We start from the raw sequence: 17,625 nt of genomic DNA on the forward strand, positions 1-17,625 counted from the left end.
GGCAGCTGGGGATTGGAATCCACAGTGCAGCGTGCCCAAGCTTTCTGGGCACCCCCACTGTGAATTGCCGTCCGCAGCCACCCCAGAAAATGGCGCTTTCATAGAAGCGCCATCTTCTGGCGCTGTATCCAACTCTTCCAGCTGCCCTGATGCCGGGTGGCTAGCTGGGCAATAATGGAGTTAGGGCTAGCTGTATATTATCAGCTAGCCCTAAGCCCGAAATTCATGGTGTCACGCCAATATTAGACATGGCCACCATGAATTTCTAGTAATGATAAAAAAAAAAACCACAACACACAGAAAAATATTTTTATTAGAAATAAAACACAAACACAATTAGTGACTCCATCTTTATTGAAATAAAGAACCCCCCCTCCGCAGTAATCCTGGGTCAGGGTCCCGCACCGTCCAATCCGGATCCAATATCATCTGATCGGTTTGCTGGAAGACAAAGCGATCAGATGATGTGTCAGGTTAAACTACGTGAATCACATCACACATCAGCTGATTGTATAAAAGCCGATACAATCAGCTGATGCATCAGTAGAAAAAAAAAAAAATAATACTCACTTATGTGCTGTGCTGATTACCGGCAGCTCCTGCAGCGATCGATTGGACAGGAGTCTGATCCTGTCCGATCGCTGCAGGAGCTGCCGGTAATCAGCTGATGAAGTCCCCAGACGGCAGGATCAGCTGATAGCCGGCCGGGCGCGAAAAAGCCGGCGAGACTACGATCAGCTGATGCGTCAGGTGACTGCATCAGGTGATCCACCGCCAGGTCCTGCAAGCAAGGTCCTGCCCTGGGGAGACTGCACACAGCCAGAGCGGCGGTACCGAGACAGGGGCTGGGAGCGGGCATGGCACCGGGACCCTGCAGACAGGTGAGTATATATGACTTTTTTTTTTTTCTACTGTTCACTTTTGTTTTCGCCGCTGCCTCCACCTCCCGCCCAGACATGGCGCCGCACGGAGCTGACATGCACAGGACGGGAGGTGGACGCAGCGGTGATGGTACCGGGAGGATTCATGCTTCTGTGTTTACCAACAGAAGGAATCCTCTTCCTGTACACGTCACTTTACTGCCCACCCATTGCGTTTATAGCTGCATTTTTAGTCATAGAAACGCGGCTATATGCGTTTTTCATTGCGTTGTTGAACATCTCATTGAACTCAATGGGTGAAAAACGCAGTGAAAAACGCAGAAATAATTGACATGCTGCATTTTTGTGGTCACCACAAAAACGCAGCTACAAAAAAACGCTGTATGCGGACAGCACTTATGAAAACCCATAGACATTGCTGGGGAAGCAATGTCACTGCGTTTTCAGTACAAAAACGCGGCAAAAACGCCTAGTGCGCACAAGGCCTTAGGAAACCTGACGTGGTTAAAAAACTCAAGACTGAACATATGAACAGTAAGTCGTGTTTACATTGCTAAAAGGAATGAACGCCTGCACTGCATTTATCACTTTTTTCAAGCAGGTTAGAGGCGATCTGCCTTAAAAAAATAATGCTGTGTGCACACACCCTGAGTCTGACTGATCAGAAGGGGGCGCCACCACGAATAGTGCCACGAATTACCTTAGATGATTTAATCATTAGTCCCAAGCGACATGCTCGCTGTATTGGGGTTATATTTCATTCCGAACTTTCCTTTATTCCCCATATACAATCACACACTCGCACGTCACCTGCATCTTAAAAACATCTCCAGAATCTGACCGTTTCTCACCTTCGAAACTGCAAAAACCCTTATTGTCTCTCTTATTCATTCTTTTCTGGACTATTGCAACCTTTCTCCTCTCCAATCCATTCTGAATGCAGCAGCCAGGGTCGTATTCCTGTCTAGCCGCTTTACCGATGCCTCTACCTTGTGCCAGACACTACCCTGGCTACCTATCAGCTACAGAATACAATATAAACTTATATCTCTCACCTACAAAGCTCTCCACAGCTCTGCACCACCTTATATCTCATTCCTCATCTCTGTCTATCATCCTCCCTGCCCCCTCCATTCTGCAAATGATCTAACATCCTCCATAATACAAACCTCACACCTCCATCTTCAAGACTTTTCTTGTGCTGCACCAGTTTTCCGGAAGGCGCTACCCTAAAAAAATGCAACTAATATCCAGCCCACAAGTTTTTAAGCGTGCATTAAAAACATCTCTTCATACATGCTTATCATCATAACTTACTAACCTAACTATCCCCTGTCCCGCCTTCTAAATGCTATTCATAGCTTTCTCCCTCCTATTTCTGTCTTCACATCCTCCATACAACCAATAGCACGTAAGTGCACCTAAAAGGTTACAGTCTAATGACCGGCTCATTCAACTTTATATGAAATCAATAAATCATCATAACGATGGCCGGACCGGATACTATATGCATGCTTTACCTTTTGTGTCCCCCTATTTCCCCATAAAGTGTAAGCTTTCGAGCAGGCCCCTCATTCTTACTGTAGCTGCTGAACTATGTGCTATCTTCTTTTGTTTTTGTCTGTACAAGCCCCCACTTGATTGTAAAGTGCTGTGGAATATGTTGGCGCTATAAAAATAAAAATTATTATTAGTGCCTAAGGCAGCATGACTTCCAAATACGGCCCTGGCTGTAACAGTAAAAACGGTTTTCAACAACATTGAAAAAGTATCAATAAAAACATAGAAATACGAAATAATTCAGCACACACTAAAAAATAAATTGTTTTTTTACTGCCATTTGGTCTACTAAAGTAGGGACAGACAAGACATGAATAGGTCAGGGGCACATAATGAAGATCACAGAAGAAGGATTTGGTCACAATCTCTTTGAACGTAACAGTCACTAATAAATACGCTTGGTCAGGTCCACACTGCAGGTATATGGCTGGTGATTTTACCATGTACATACTACTTGCGTATCTGACACGGATTGAAAAGACCTCATTGAAGACACACTGCAGTGCGGTATATTCATTCTTCTACATGGAACATACATAAGCCAGCACAGACTGATGGACAGGCATGGTGGTCTGTGTTTCCATACATCACCTTGTACACTAATCTTTGGGTCTAAAAAGGGAGGTTACTTGGAAAGGAGGTGGATAGAGAATCCCCAACCCAGTCCCACCAGGTAACCATCCCTCATTGGTAATACACTGCTCTTTGTCCACTTACTAAGAACATCGTGACAAATGCACAGGTTTAGTACCAGTGGAGTCCAAATAACTCGGCAATGCCAAGATGATGTTGGTTTGGCCAGATATTTCAATATAAAAGAGACAATAAGTTTATATAACAGGTCACAGCATCCAATGGCAAAATGTGTCAGCATAATTTAAGTAGATCACATTAAAAGGAAATCTTTGTGCAAGAAGTAAAACTACTATCCTATATCAGGTGCCACCCTTAACATCCAGCGCTCCTAGAAAGAATTATATATATATAAAAAAAATTAAATACAAATTTTGTAATGGGGAAATGCCTGAAATATTGGTTTTGTATTATAGAAAGCAGAAATCTAAAATTCCTCTGTGTAAAAGGCAGTGCTAAACTGAGACACTATAAGGGAGGGCAATAATCCAGTGGTGCTAAACTTGTACATATTGCCAGAGGGTTAAAGGTATTTCCGGAAATCCTCGATAGGCCAGAGATCAATAAATAATATAGTACAGTATATTGGTAATCCAGGGCACCGGCTAGAGAGGGTAAAGATGGCACCAGCCAAAAAAGTCACATTGTATTAGAGTTCGAAGAGAAATGTAAGCCGACCGAGGGCAGTTGTTCGGACGAGAAAAAGTAGAAAAATGAAGTCCGAACACGAGTGATTCTGACAGATTTGTAGTCGCCTTATGTATCCTGGAGTTCATCGTGGAATCCGGAGAGCAATATCGGGAGGACCCCGAAAAAAACTTTACTGCCCTTTATCAATCACACGACTCCATGATCCCACTGAGCTCCAGTTCCTGGAGTGTGTCTGGATAGTCTTCACAAGCCGAACTTCTGTCTTTACAGAAAACACAGCCCTGGAAAAGAATGTAAAACAGTGAATGACTGCGACAACAAAGACCAGGAGCAGCATCAAGAATAAGGTAGAGGTGACAAAGCACAACTAAAAAATGGGCGAGAGTGCTCAAAATGGTGCAAAATGAAAAGCAAAACTACAAGTGGAAGTTCATCTTGATCCTATGGGTAATGCCTCCATAGTAAATGTTTGCTGTCATGTTTCACAATTTTGGAAATGGCTCTAAAACTATAAGGGTATGTTCACATGTGAGGTATTTGCAGGGTTCTTTTCTGCACCAAAGAAGGGAATTTTGTTTACTTACCGTAAATTCCTTTTCTTCTAGCTCCAATTGGGAGACCCAGACAGTGGGTGTATAGCTACTGCCCTCTGGAGGCCGCACAAAGAACTACACTTAAAAGTGTAAGGCCCCTCCCCTTCTGGCTATACACCCTCCCGTAGGAGTACAGATTCCTCAGTTTTAGTACCAAAGCAAGAAGGAGGAAAGCCAATAACAGTTTCAAAAACAAATTCAATCCGATAACACGATCGGAGAACTTAAGAAACAACATGAACAACATGTGCACCCGAAAAAACGAAACCCTAAGAACAAATAGGGCGGGTGCTGGGTCTCCCAATTGGAGCTAGAAGAAAAGGAATTTACGGTAAGTAAACAAAATTCCCTTCTTCTTTTTCGCTCCTAATTGGGAGACCCAGACAGTGGGACGTCCAAAAGCAGTCCCTGGGTGGGTAAAAAGATACCACATGAACGGGCTGTCAGACAGCCTCCTCCTACAGGTGGGCCACCGCCGCCTGAAGGACCTGTCTACCTAGGCTGGCATCTGCCGAAGCGTAGGTATGCACTTGATAGTGTTTGGTAAACGTGTGCAGACTCGACCAGGTAGCCGCCTGGCACACTTGCTGAGCCGTAGCCTGATGCCGTAATGCCCAGGACGCACCCACGGCTCTGGTAGAATGGGCCTTCAGTCCAGATGGAATCGGAAGCCCAGCAGAACGGTATGTGTGAAGAATTGGTTCCTTGATCCACCGCGCCAGGGTGGATTTGGAAGCTTGCGATCCCTTATGCTGACCAGCGACTAGGACAAAGAGCGCATCCGAACGGCGTAGAGCCGCCGTGCGAGAAATGTAAATCCTGAGTGCTCTCACCAGGTCCAACAGATGTAAACCCTTTTCAAATTGGTGAACTGGATGCGGACACAAAGATGGTAAAGTGATATCCTGATTGAGATGAAAGGAAGAAACCACCTTGGGAGAAAACTCTGGAATTGGACGCAGTACTACCTTGTCTTGGTGAAACACCAGGAAGGGAGATTTGCAAGATAACGCCGCTAGCTCGGACACTCTTCGAAGAGACGTGACCGCCACAAGAAAAACTACCTTTTGTGAAAGCCGAGAAAGGGGAACCTCTTTCAAAGGCTCGAAAGGCGGCTTCTGGAGAGCAATGAGAACCTTGTTCAGATCCCAGGGTTCCAATGGCCGTCTGTAAGGAGGAACGATATGACAAACTCCTTGGAGAAACGCCGCTAGGATCCAGGACTCAATGGCCACACAGTCAGGTTCAGGGCCGCAGAATTCAGATGGAAAAACGGCCCTTGAGACAGCAAATCTGGACGGTCTGGTAGTGTCCACGGTTGGCCTACCGTGAGATGCCACAGATCCGGGTACCACGACCTTCTTGGCCAATCTGGAGCGACGAGTATGGCTCGATGGCAGTCGGACCTGATTTTCCGGAGAACTCTGGGTAACAATGCTAGAGGTGGGAACACATAGGGGAGTCGGAATTGCGACCAATCCTGAACCAAGGCGTCTGCCGCCAGTGCTCGGTGATCGTGAGACCGTGCCATGAAAACTGGGACCTTGTTGTTGTGCCGTGACGCCATCAGATCGACGTCCGGCGTCCCCCAGCGGCAACAGATCTGCTGAAACACGTCCGGGTGAAGGGACCATTCTCCTGCGTCCATGCCCTGGCGACTGAGAAAGTCTGCTTCCCAGTTTTCCACGCCTGGGATGTGAACTGCGGATATGGTGGACGCTCTGCTTTCCACCCACGTCAAAATCCGTTGGACTTCTTGAAAAGCTTGGCGACTGCGTGTTCCCCCTTGGTGGTTGATGTACGCCACCGCCGTAGAATTGTCCGACTGAATCCGAATCTGCTTGCCTTCCAGCCATTGTTGGAAGGCTCGCAAGGCAAGATAGATTGCTCTGATTTCCAGAACATTGATCTGCAGGGTGGACTCTTCCAGAGTCCACATCCCCTGAGCCCTGTGGTGGAGATGCACCGCTCCCCACCCTGATAGGCTCGCATCCGTCGTGACCACTGCCCAGGACGGGGGAAGGAACGACTTTCCCTGTGACAATGAGGTGGGGAGAAGCCACCAACGGAGAGAGTCCTTGGCAGTCTGAGAGAGGGAGACAGTCCTGTCGAGGGACGTCGATTTCCCGTCCCATTGGCGTAGAATGTCCCATTGTAGAGGGCGCAGATGAAACTGCGCGAACGGGACTGCCTCCATTGCTGCTACCATCTTTCCTAGGAAATGCATGAGGCGCCTCAGTGAGTGCGACTGGCTCTGAAGGAGAGATTGCACTCCAGTCCGTAGCGAGCACTGCTTGTCCAGTGGAAGCTTCACTATCGCTGATAGAGTATGAAACTCCATGCCAAGATAAGTCAGAGATTGGGTCGGGGTTAGATGAGACTTTGGAAAGTTGATAATCCACCCGAAACTCTGGAGAGTGTCTAGTGCCACCTTCAGACTGTGTTGGCATGCCTCTTGAGAGGGTGCCTTTATAAGCAGGTCGTCTAGATACGGGATGACCGAGTGACCCTGCGAGTGCAGAACAGCTACTACTGCTGCCATGACCTTGGTGAAGACCCGGGGGGCTGTTGCCAGACCGAAAGGTAACGCTACGAACTGTAGGTGTTCGTCGTGTATGACGAAGCGTAGGAAACGCTGATGCTCTGGTGCGATCGGCACGTGGAGATACGCATCCTTGATATCTATTGATGCTAGAAAATCTCCTTGAGACATTGAGGCTATGACGGAGCGTAGGGATTCCATCCGGAACCTCCTGACTTTTACGTGTCTGTTGAGCAACTTTAGATCCAGGACGGGCCGATACGATCCGTCCTTTTTTGGGACCACAAACAGATTGGAGTAAAAACCGTGACCTTGTTCCTGAAGCGGGACGGAGGTCACCACTCCTTCCGCCTTTAGAGCGGCCACCGCCTGCAACAGAGCATCGGCTCGGTCTGGTGGTGGAGAAGTTCTGAAGAAACGAGTTGGCGGACGAGAACTGAACTCTATCCTGTACCCGTGAGACAGAATATCCCTCACCCAACGGTCTTTGACGTGTGACAGCCAGATGTCGCCAAAGTGGGAAAGCCTCCCACCGACCGCGGGTGTGGGAATCGGAGACCGCAAGTCAGGAGGACGCCGTCTTGGCAACGGTTCCTCCGGCTGTCCTTTTCGGGCGTGACTGAGACCTCCAAGAATCTGAGCGTCTCTGGTCTTTTTGAGTCTTTTTTGACGAGGCGAATTGGGACCTGCCCGGTCCTCGAAAGGACCGATAACCAGACTGACCCTTCCTCTGTTGGGGTCTGTTTTGTCTGTGTTGCGGTAAGGATGAGTCCTTACCCTTGGAGTGTTTGATGATTTCATCCAAACGCTCTCCAAACAATCGGTCACGAGAAAAAGGCAAATTAGTTAAGCACTTCTTGGAATGAGAATCTGCTTTCCAATGTCTCAACCACAGGGCCCTACGCAAAACAACGGAGTTGGCTGACGCCACTGCCGTGCGGCTTGTAGCGTCAAGAACAGCATTAATCGCGTACGACGCGAATGCCGCCATTTGCGAGGTCAATGGTGCTACCTGCGGGGCACATGCACGTGTGACGGAGTCAACTCGCGCAAGCCCGGCTGAGATAGCTTGGAGTGCCCATACGGCCGCAAAAGAAGGCGCTAATGACGCTCCAATCGCTTCATAGATGGATTTCAGCCAGAGCTCCATCTGCCTGTCAGTGGCATCTTTAAGTGCCGCTCCATCTTCAACTGCAACCAAGGATCTAGCTGCAAGCCTGGAAATTGGAGGATCCACTTTTGGACACTGGGTCCAACCCTTGACCACCTCAGGGGGAAAAGGATAGCGTGTATCTTTAAGCCGTTTAGGAAAACGCCTTTCAGGATAAGCGTGGGGTTTCTGGATTGCGTCTCTAAAGTCAGCGTGGTCCAGAAAAGTGCTTAAAGTACGCTTAGGGTATCTGAAATGGATTCTCTCGTGCTGCGAAGCTGACTCCTCCACAAGAGGAGCTGGTGGGGAAATATTTAACATCTTATTGATGTTAAATATAAGATCATTAACTATGGCGTCACCATCTGGTGTATCTAGATTGAGAGCGGTCCCAGGATCAGAATCCTGATCAGTTACGTCCGCCTCATCACCCATAGATTCATCTCGCTGGGATCCTGACCATTGAGATGAATGTGAAGGCCCGTCATAGCGAGCCCGCTTAGGCTGCCCGGGGCCATCGTCCGAGTCAGAGTCTTCACCCTGAGGTGTATATGCCCGTCCCGGAGCTTGGAGCTGAGGGGGACCAGGGGGCAATGATTGCACAGTGTCCGTGGCCTGAAGTACAGGCCTAGCTCGCAATGTGTCAAGAATTTGTGACATAGTGAGAGACATTCTGTCAGCAAAAGCTGCAAACTCAGTTCCTGTCACCTGGACAGCATTCACAGGTGGTACACCCTGGGTCACGTCCAGCAGAGGTCCCGACTGTGCAAGCGCCGCAGGGGCCGAGCACTGCACACAATGGGGGTCCGTGGAGCCTGCCGGTAGAAAAGTCCCACAAGCGGTGCAGGAGGCATATAATGTCTGTGCCTTGGCACCCTTACGTTTTACGGACGACATGCTGCTGGCTCTCTGCAATGTGAGAGAGTCTATAGCCAAAGGGCGACCAGCGCTATGCAGTACAAAGTATTTGCAGGAACAAAATACTAAGATTACTACTGGCACAATAGGGGGTGAGCCCAAAGGGCTGCTTACCGCCCGCTGAATAGCGGGTAAGAGGCGCAGAATTCCTTGTCTGGGTCTCCCCGGCTCCCCTCTGCAGCTCAGCGTGTCAGCAGGAATGGCTGCCGGCGTCTGTGGAGAGGGGCGGTCCGTGGGAGTTCCCAAACAAAAGTGCGGGAAACAGTGTCCCCTCTGTGCCGAATGTGAGGGCTGGAGTATGTAAAAACGACTCCAGCCCTCAGCGCTGATGCACTGTCAGCGTCCCGCCCCTCTCCTGACTGGCAGGTCTGGGGGCGGGAACGAACGGAAGCAGGCCGCAAAAGCCGGGGACTCGAGTTATCAGCGCGGCCGCCGTAAAAGCGCGGGCCGCGCTGAAGTCCCCGGCGCACCACAAGTGTCAGCCGCGCCGCAGTCCCAGCGGCCGGCATGACCGTTCCTAGACGTGGCCAGCGTCCCGCCCCTCTCCTGACTGGCAGGTCCGGGGGCGGGAACGAACGGAAGCAGGCCGCAAAAGCCGGGGACTCGAGTTATCAGCGCGGCCGCCGTAAAAGCGCGGGCCGCGCTGAAGTCCCCGGCGCACCACAAGTGCCAGCCGCGCCGCAGTCCCAGCGGCCGGCGCGACCTATTCCTAGAAGTGTGCCTGCTTCAGCGAAGCTGAATGAGGCCTGGCACAAGCGCCGTAGCGCTGATGTCCCCCGGCGCACTACAACACCCAGCAAGCTGCGGTGTGAGCGCCAAATGCACGGGGACACAGAGTACCTTGAGGAAGCAGGGCCATGTCCCTGATGTACTCCGCTCCATCCAGCATCTTCTCCAGGGGCTGTAGATGGAGCACGGTCTCAGTGCCTGGAGACCGGTAAATCCCACTTCACCCAGAGCCCTGTAAAAAGGGATGGGGAAGGAATCAGCATGTGGGCTCCTGCCGCCGTACCCGCAATGGGTACCTCAACCTTACAAACACCTCCGACATACAGTGGGGTGAGAAGGGAGCATGCTGGGGACACTATATGTGTCCTCTTTTCTTCCATCCGACATAGTCAGCAGCTGCTGCTGACTAAAAACAATGGAGCTATGCGTGCGTGTCTGACCTCCTTGCGCACAAAGCTAAAACTGAGGAATCTGTACTCCTACGGGAGGGTGTATAGCCAGAAGGGGAGGGGCCTTACACTTTTAAGTGTAGTTCTTTGTGCGGCCTCCAGAGGGCAGTAGCTATACACCCACTGTCTGGGTCTCCCAATTAGGAGCGAAAAAGAAAACCAGATTGGTGGCAGGAAAAAATCTGCATATAATACTCAATACTGGCCTGTGTGCATGATGTAGGACGCGTCATACACGCCGGCTTGAGAAGAAGGAGGACCTAGATGGCTGAAAGAGGAGACCAGCGCCACCCATTTGACCAGTCTGCACCGGAGCGACCTTCTAAGTGAGTATTATAAAGTATTTTTTATGTTCTACACAGTGGCCTGGGCTCTTATACACAGCATGTTAGAATACTGTATATAAGAGCCCACTGGTGGTGGCCGCAGTTTATAGGCCCCAAATCTGGTGACAGGTTCCCTTTAAATTTGGGGCTCATCCAAACATCTATGGATCTTTGTCTAATCTCTGACCACAATGTATGGATGTCCCCGGGTCTCCCAAGGAGCGTGACAGAAATATATGACGCCATCATGCTCCAGTTAAGAGAGCAACGGCCAATCCGTGCAAGCAGTACAAGTTTGGACAGAGATTCGCGGATGTCTGAATAAGCCTTTACATGGGTAGCAAACTATTCCACTATTCTATGGTGGCTGTAGTAAGCAGCACTAACCCTAATGTCCCCAAAACGAAACCTTAATAGGGGATGTTTGGAGGAATCTGGAGGGTTGTTTACTAAAAAAAAAATCTATCCGCAGTATAGATGATAATTTGCAGATTGGTGGAGGTGCGAACACCGGGATCCATAGCTATTGGCAGAGCAAGGAACTTCCCCTTGTTACAAAATAGAGAAGCAGGATGGATGACGCATTAATTCTCTATGAAGCTGCTGGAAAAAGCTGAGCGCATCGCTCTGCAGCCCTATAAGGAATTATTATTTATTATTATTTATTATTATAGCGCCATCAATTCCATGGTGCTTTACATGTGAAAGGGGTATGCCTAATAGGGACACATACAATAATCATAAACAATACAAGGCACAGACAGGAACAGGAGGACAGAGGTCCCTGCCCGCGAAGGCTCACAGTCTAGTAGAGATAGATGAGGATATAGTAGGTGAGGGTAGAGCTGATTGTGCGGCGCTGTATCAGACTGAGGGTTACGGCAGGTTGTAGGCTTGTCGGAAGAGGTGGGTCTTCAGGTTCCCTTTTGAAGCTTGTCAAGGTATGCGAGAGTCTGATGTGTTGTGGCAGAGCATTCAAGAGTATGGGGGAGGCACGGGAGAAATCTTGGATGCGATGGTGGGAAGAGGAGATGAGACCCCTCTCCTCAGTAGAGAAGGAGATCTTGTGAGGATAGAAGGTTACGTGTAGGTAAGTACCGGAAGACTAGGTCAGAGATGTAAGGAGGAGACAGGTTGTAGATGGCCTTGTATGTCATGGTTAGGGTTTTGAACTGGAGTTGTTGGGCAATGGGAAGTCAGTGAAGGGATTGGCAGAGAGGAGAGGTCGGGGAGTAGCGGGGGGACAGGTGGATTAGCTGGGCAGCATAGTTTAGAATAGATTGTAGGGGTGCGAGACTGTTAGAAGGGAGGCCACAGAGCGGGAGGTTGAAATAATCCAAGCGGTAGATAATAAGGTCATGTACTAGAGTTTTTGCAGCTTCTTGGGAAAGGAATGTACGGATCCGGGAAATATTTTTGAGTTGGAGGCGGCAGGAGGTGAAGAGGGTTTGGATGTGTGGCTTGAATGAATGGAAGGAATGAATGAATGGAGCGGTGGGCAATCATGCTCAATGCCGCTCCGTTATAAACGTTCCTTCTTCTGCCATTTGGTGAGGGTCCTATCAGTTGGAATTTTACAATTACAACATCTTACAGGCCATTACTGGATCACTCCCATGTGTAAGGGTATTACGGAATTAATACTTAAGCAAAGTTCACAGAGTTTAGCCTGATTCCAATACATTCACAGCAAGCAACGCACGTGCCAGGCCTAAGCCCTTTGTGTACCACTTACAGGACACCACCTACAAAAGCAACCACCACCTGTCACAGCCATGTGAACAGGCCGTACATTTCAATATCTTTAATCCACAAGCTGATCTAAATGTAGGCACTAGTGTTCTCAGGTCAGGCAAACAGTGTCCCATACTGTACAGTCCCAGACAGGCTCGGCTATTTCCAGAACAGACTTATCCTGTAGCCAATTATAGCATCTGCTGAGGACAATCCGATTAGTGACTTATAGAGGAGAACTTTGTATATATTCCTGCTGTATCCAGGCAGCTGCCCAAGTTTACATCTCAATACATCTATGTTGTGAAGTGATCGCAGCGATCACAGACTAACAGCCTCGATCATAAATAATAAAATCAGTTTTTTGTTATGTTGTGTGTAAATGTTCACTTTCCCTTAATCTACAATGCAGTACTGATTCTATTTGTTGTAGAAATTTCCACTACCAGGCCCATTGATCACATAGGGGCTTACACAACCAATCTCACAAATATGGAATGGATTTCAGCCTTACATTTCTCAATGGGGATAAAGTAGATATTAAGATTCAGCACCAGATAGGTTTCATCCAGGAGGTCTTAGAGAGCTTAGTTATGATATTTCTATGATTATATAGAACAGGTAGAGATTCTCTAAAAACATAAAAACTGGCATAATGTAAATTGACACATGCAAAGTGAATGCGGTGCATATGTTCAAAGATAGTAATGGCCAAAAGTGTTGGCACCAGAGATAGGTGAACCCGCAGATGTTCGAGTTCGGCAGGTCCGGGCGAACATAGGACAAAAAATAAAGTATGGTTCGGGACTGGACTTGACCACCAACCCTCCCCCCAGCTTAAAAATAGCAGCCCGCAGCCACCCCGAAATTGTCACATCCATTAGATGCGCCAACGCAAGTGCTTTACCAGGCTCATCCAGATTGCCCTGGTGCAGTGGGCTCACCCATTATTGGCTGGCACCCTTGAAATTGTTACATAGAAAGTCTGATTTATCCCAGAGAATTATTGCAATTACACATTTTGTCATACACGTTCATTTGTGTGTACTGGAACAACACACCAAAAAAAAAAAAAAAAAAAAAAAAAAAAAAAAGGGGGGGGGGCAAATTGGACAAAATTTCACAGAAAACCCCAGCAATGGGATGGACAAATTTGTTGGCGCCCTCAACTTAATATTTGGCTGAACTACCTTTGAAATAAATAACTACAATCAATCGCTTCCTATAACCGTCAACAAGCTTCTAACTCCTCTGAAATGCAATTTTGGACTCTTCTTTTACAAACTGCTCCAGGTCTCTCATATTTGAAGGTGCCTTCTCCCAACAGCAATTTTGAAGATCTCTCCTCAGGTGTTCAATGGGATTTAGAGCCAGAATCATTGCTGCCACATTGTCCTGCTGGACGACCCATGACTTAGGACACAAACCCAGCTTTCTGACACTGGGCACTACATTGCGACCCAAAATCCTTAGGTAATCTTCACATTTCATGATGCCTTACACACAGTCAAGGAACCCAGTGCCGGAGGCTGCAAAACAACTCCAAAACATCTTTCAATCTCCACTATATTTGACTGTAGGTACGGTGTTCTTTTCTTTGTAGGCCTCATTCCATTTTCAGTAAACAGTAGAATTATGTGGTATACCAATAAGCTGTATCTAGGTCTCATCATTCCAAGAGAAACACTTTCCCATAAAGATTTAGGCTTACTCACGTACATCTTGGCAAATTTCAGTCTACTTTTTTTTGTTTCTGTATCAGCAGTGGTGTCCTCCTAGCTCCCCTGCCATAGCATGTCATTTAATTCAAATGTTGCTGGATAGTTCACTCTCACACTGATGAACCCTGAGCCTGCAGGACAGCTTAAATTTCTTTGGCCCTTGATTGAGGTTGCTTATCCATCATCCGGATTATCCTGCATTGCAACTTTTGATCAATTTTTCTCTGCCATCCACGTCCAAGGAGATTAGCTACAGTGTCATGGGTAGCAAACTTCTTGGTTAGGTTGCGCACCGTGGACAAAGGAACATCAGGATCTCTGGAGATGGACTGGAGAACCAAAATTGTTGTAACCTTGAGATTATTGATAGGTTTCAAGTTCTCTTCTTTCTATTCACCATGCTTAGTGTCGCACTCTCAGACACACAATGCAAAGATTAAGTCAACTTCTCCCCTTTTTATCCGATTTCAGGTGTGATTTTCATGTTTGGGGTTGTGTGAAATTTTTTTTTTGTTGTTCTTCCAAATAAACACAAAAGAAATAAACAAACATGTGTAACTGCAATAATTTTCTGGGAGAAATACTTCATTTTCTGGAACAATTTCAAGAGTGCCAACACTTTTAGCCATGAATGTAGGCTGTCCCAAGCAATTTTAGACCTTTCTAAGACCTTTCTGCTGAAAAGTGCCCCATCTTTGATCTTTTTTGGCATATTGATAAAATATGTTGGAAACATCAGAAAATTGAGAACTCCGGAAAGTGCAACTGCTCAGCAACTTCTGACAGGTCACTTCACTGATTCTAACATCTGAGGCATAGTTCCTAAAGAGATGTGGGTCCCACCACTGGGCCCTGTATCCAATTTTAGCCTATTATTCTTAAAATTATATTAATCTTATTACAGGGTAGCAGTGGGGGAAATAATAGAATACTGGTATTTTGATTTTTTTTTGCCATTATGCCGTTTACCTATTGGGTCAATTTATTTTATATTTTGAGATAGAAATAGATGTAAAGTGGGGGAAATAATTATTTGATCCCTTGCTGATTTTGTAAGGTGGCCCACTGACAAAGACATGAACAGTCTATAATTTTAAGGGTAGGTTAATTTTAACAGTGAGTTAGAATATCCAAAATAAAATCCAGAAAATCACTTTGTATAAATTATATAAATTTGTAGTTTGCAGAGAGAAATAAGTATTTGATCCCCTACTAACCATTAAGAGTTTTGGCTCCTACAGACCACTTAGATTCTCCTAATCAACTCGTTACCTGCACTAAAGACAGCTGTGTTAAATTGTCACCTGTATAAAAGACTCCTGTCCACAGACTCAATTAATCAGTCAGCGTCTAACCTCTACAACAGGGGTGGGGAACCTTTTTTCTGCCGGGGGCCATTTGGAAATTTCTACCAACCTTCGGGGGCCGCAAAAAATTAACAGCTTGAAATTTACCCTAATATATTTGGTCAAACAATTTAACTCACCCCTACACCCCAACTATGGTGGCTAGAGCTGCTTTTCTTTGTTGTGGCTGTGATATTCGGCGATATTGAACATGCTGCTTCTCACAACTGCTTTTCCAGGTTTGTCTCAGTCGGGAGCGCAGTTAACAAATGGGTAAATCATAAACATCACAGGAGGGGCTGGGGGCGTATATACACATCACAGGAGGGGCTGGGGGCGTATATACACATCACAGGAGGGGCTGGGGACGTATATAAACATCACAGGAGGGGATGGGGGCGTATATACACATCACAGGAGGGGCTGGGGGCGTATATACACATCACAGGAGGGGCTGGGGGCGTATATACACATCACAGGAGGGGCTGGGGGCGTATATACACATCACAGGAGGGGCTGGGACTGCACTGGGGGGACACACAGACAGCACTGGGGTGGTAGGAGTTACACAGCACTGAGAGGCATAAACTGCAGGAAGCCATAAGTCACACAGCCCAGGGAGGCAGGACTTGCACAGCACCAGGAGACATGCACAGCAGGGAGGGAGAGGTATGAGTCACACAGCACAAGAATCAGGGCTCACACAGCCCGGGGAGGCATGCACAGCAGGGAGGCAGGACTTGCACAGCACAGGAGACATGAGTCACACAGCAGGAGGAGACATGCACAACAGGGAGGCAGGAGTCACACAGCCCGGGGAGGCATGCACAGCAGGGAGGCAGGACTTGCACAGCACCAGGAGAAATGCACAGCAGGGAGGGAGAGGTATGAGTCACACAGCACAAGAATTAGGGCTCACACAGCACTGGAAGGCATGAGTCACACAGCCCGGGAGACATGCACAGCAGAGAGGCAGGACTTGCACAGCACGAGGAGACATGCACAGCAGGGAGGCATGAGTCACACAGCCAGGGAAGGCAGGATACACTCAGCATGGTGAGGCATGCACAGCAAGGAGGCATCAGTCACACAGCCCAGGGAGGCATGCACAGCAGGGAGGCAGGACTCGCACACCACGAGGAGACATGCACAGCAGGGAGGCAGGAGTCACACAGCCCTGGGAGGCATGCACAGCAGGGAGGCAGGACTTGCACACCACGAGGAGACATGCACAGCAGGGAGGCAGGAGTCACACAGCCCGGGAGACATGCACAGCAGAGAGGCAGGACTTGCACAGCACGAGGAGACATGCACAGCAGGGAGGCATGAGTCACACAGCCAGGGAAGGCAGGATACACTCAGAATGGTGAGGCATGCACAGCAAGGAGGCATGATTCACACAGCCCAGGGAGGCATGAGTCACACAGCCCGGGGAGACATGCACAGCAGAGAGGCAGGACTTGCACAGCACGAGGAGACATGCACAGCAGGGAGGCATGAGTCACACAGCCAGGGAAGGCAGGATACACTCAGAATGGTGAGGCATGCACAGCAAGGAGGCATGATTCACACAGCCCAGGGAGGCATGAGTCACACAGCCCGGGGAGGCATGCACAGCAGGGAGGCAGGACTTGCACACCACGAGGAGACATGCACAGCAGGGAGGCAGGAGTCACACAGCCCGGGAGACATGCACAGCAGGGAGGCAGGAGTCACACAGCCCGGGAGACATGCACAGCAGTGAGGCAGGACTTGCACACCACGAGGAGACATGCACAGGGAAGGCAGGATTAACTCAGCATGGTGAGGCATGCACAGCAAGGAGGCATGAGTCACACAGCACAGGGAGACATGCACAGCAGGGAGGCAGGACTCGCACAGCCCGGTGAGGCATGAAAAGCAGGGAGACAGGAGTAAGATAGCACATACAGCAGGGAATCCGGTAAAGCTGCTCCTCTTCTTCTGTGGGACAGGAGCACACAGCGTGAGCGTATCTCACGTTTATCCCGCCCACAAAGTACGTCGGAAGAACACTGGTACAGGCCACTGTGCTGAGAGCCAATGCTATGCGCACCACAATGTGTGATTTAAAGGGCCGGCAGCCGACATGATCGTGGCTGCCGCGGGAGTAGTCACCAGCAATGTGCCCAGGGGCCATATAAAAAGTCGTCGCGGGCCGCATACGGCCCGCGGGCCTGAGGTTCCCCACCCCTGCTCTACAACATGGGCAAGAGCAAAGAGCTTTCTAAGGATGTCAGGGACAAGATCATAGTCCTGCACAAGGCTGGAATGGGCTACAAAACATAAGTAAGACGCTGGAAGAGAAGGAGACAACTATTGGTGCAATAGTAAGAAAATGGAAGAAATACAAAATGAGTGTCTCTCGACATCG

General features: G+C 48.5%; 1 protein-coding gene across 1 annotated transcript in view; it reads right to left on the minus strand.

Moving 5' to 3' along the window:
• Positions 1-2,692: 2,692 nt before the first annotated feature.
• Positions 2,693-17,625, minus strand: part of PER2 (period circadian regulator 2) — a 105,729-nt gene continuing 90,796 nt past the window's right edge. Inside the window, exon 23 of the mRNA XM_075340955.1 lies at positions 2,693-4,006. Coding sequence (XP_075197070.1) covers positions 3,908-4,006 — 99 coding nt within the window. The 3' untranslated portion in view covers positions 2,693-3,907. The remainder of the gene's footprint in view (positions 4,007-17,625) is intronic.

Source organism: Anomaloglossus baeobatrachus, chromosome 3 (genome assembly GCF_048569485.1).
Source record: "Anomaloglossus baeobatrachus isolate aAnoBae1 chromosome 3, aAnoBae1.hap1, whole genome shotgun sequence".
Classification (NCBI taxonomy): domain Eukaryota; kingdom Metazoa; phylum Chordata; class Amphibia; order Anura; family Aromobatidae; genus Anomaloglossus; species Anomaloglossus baeobatrachus.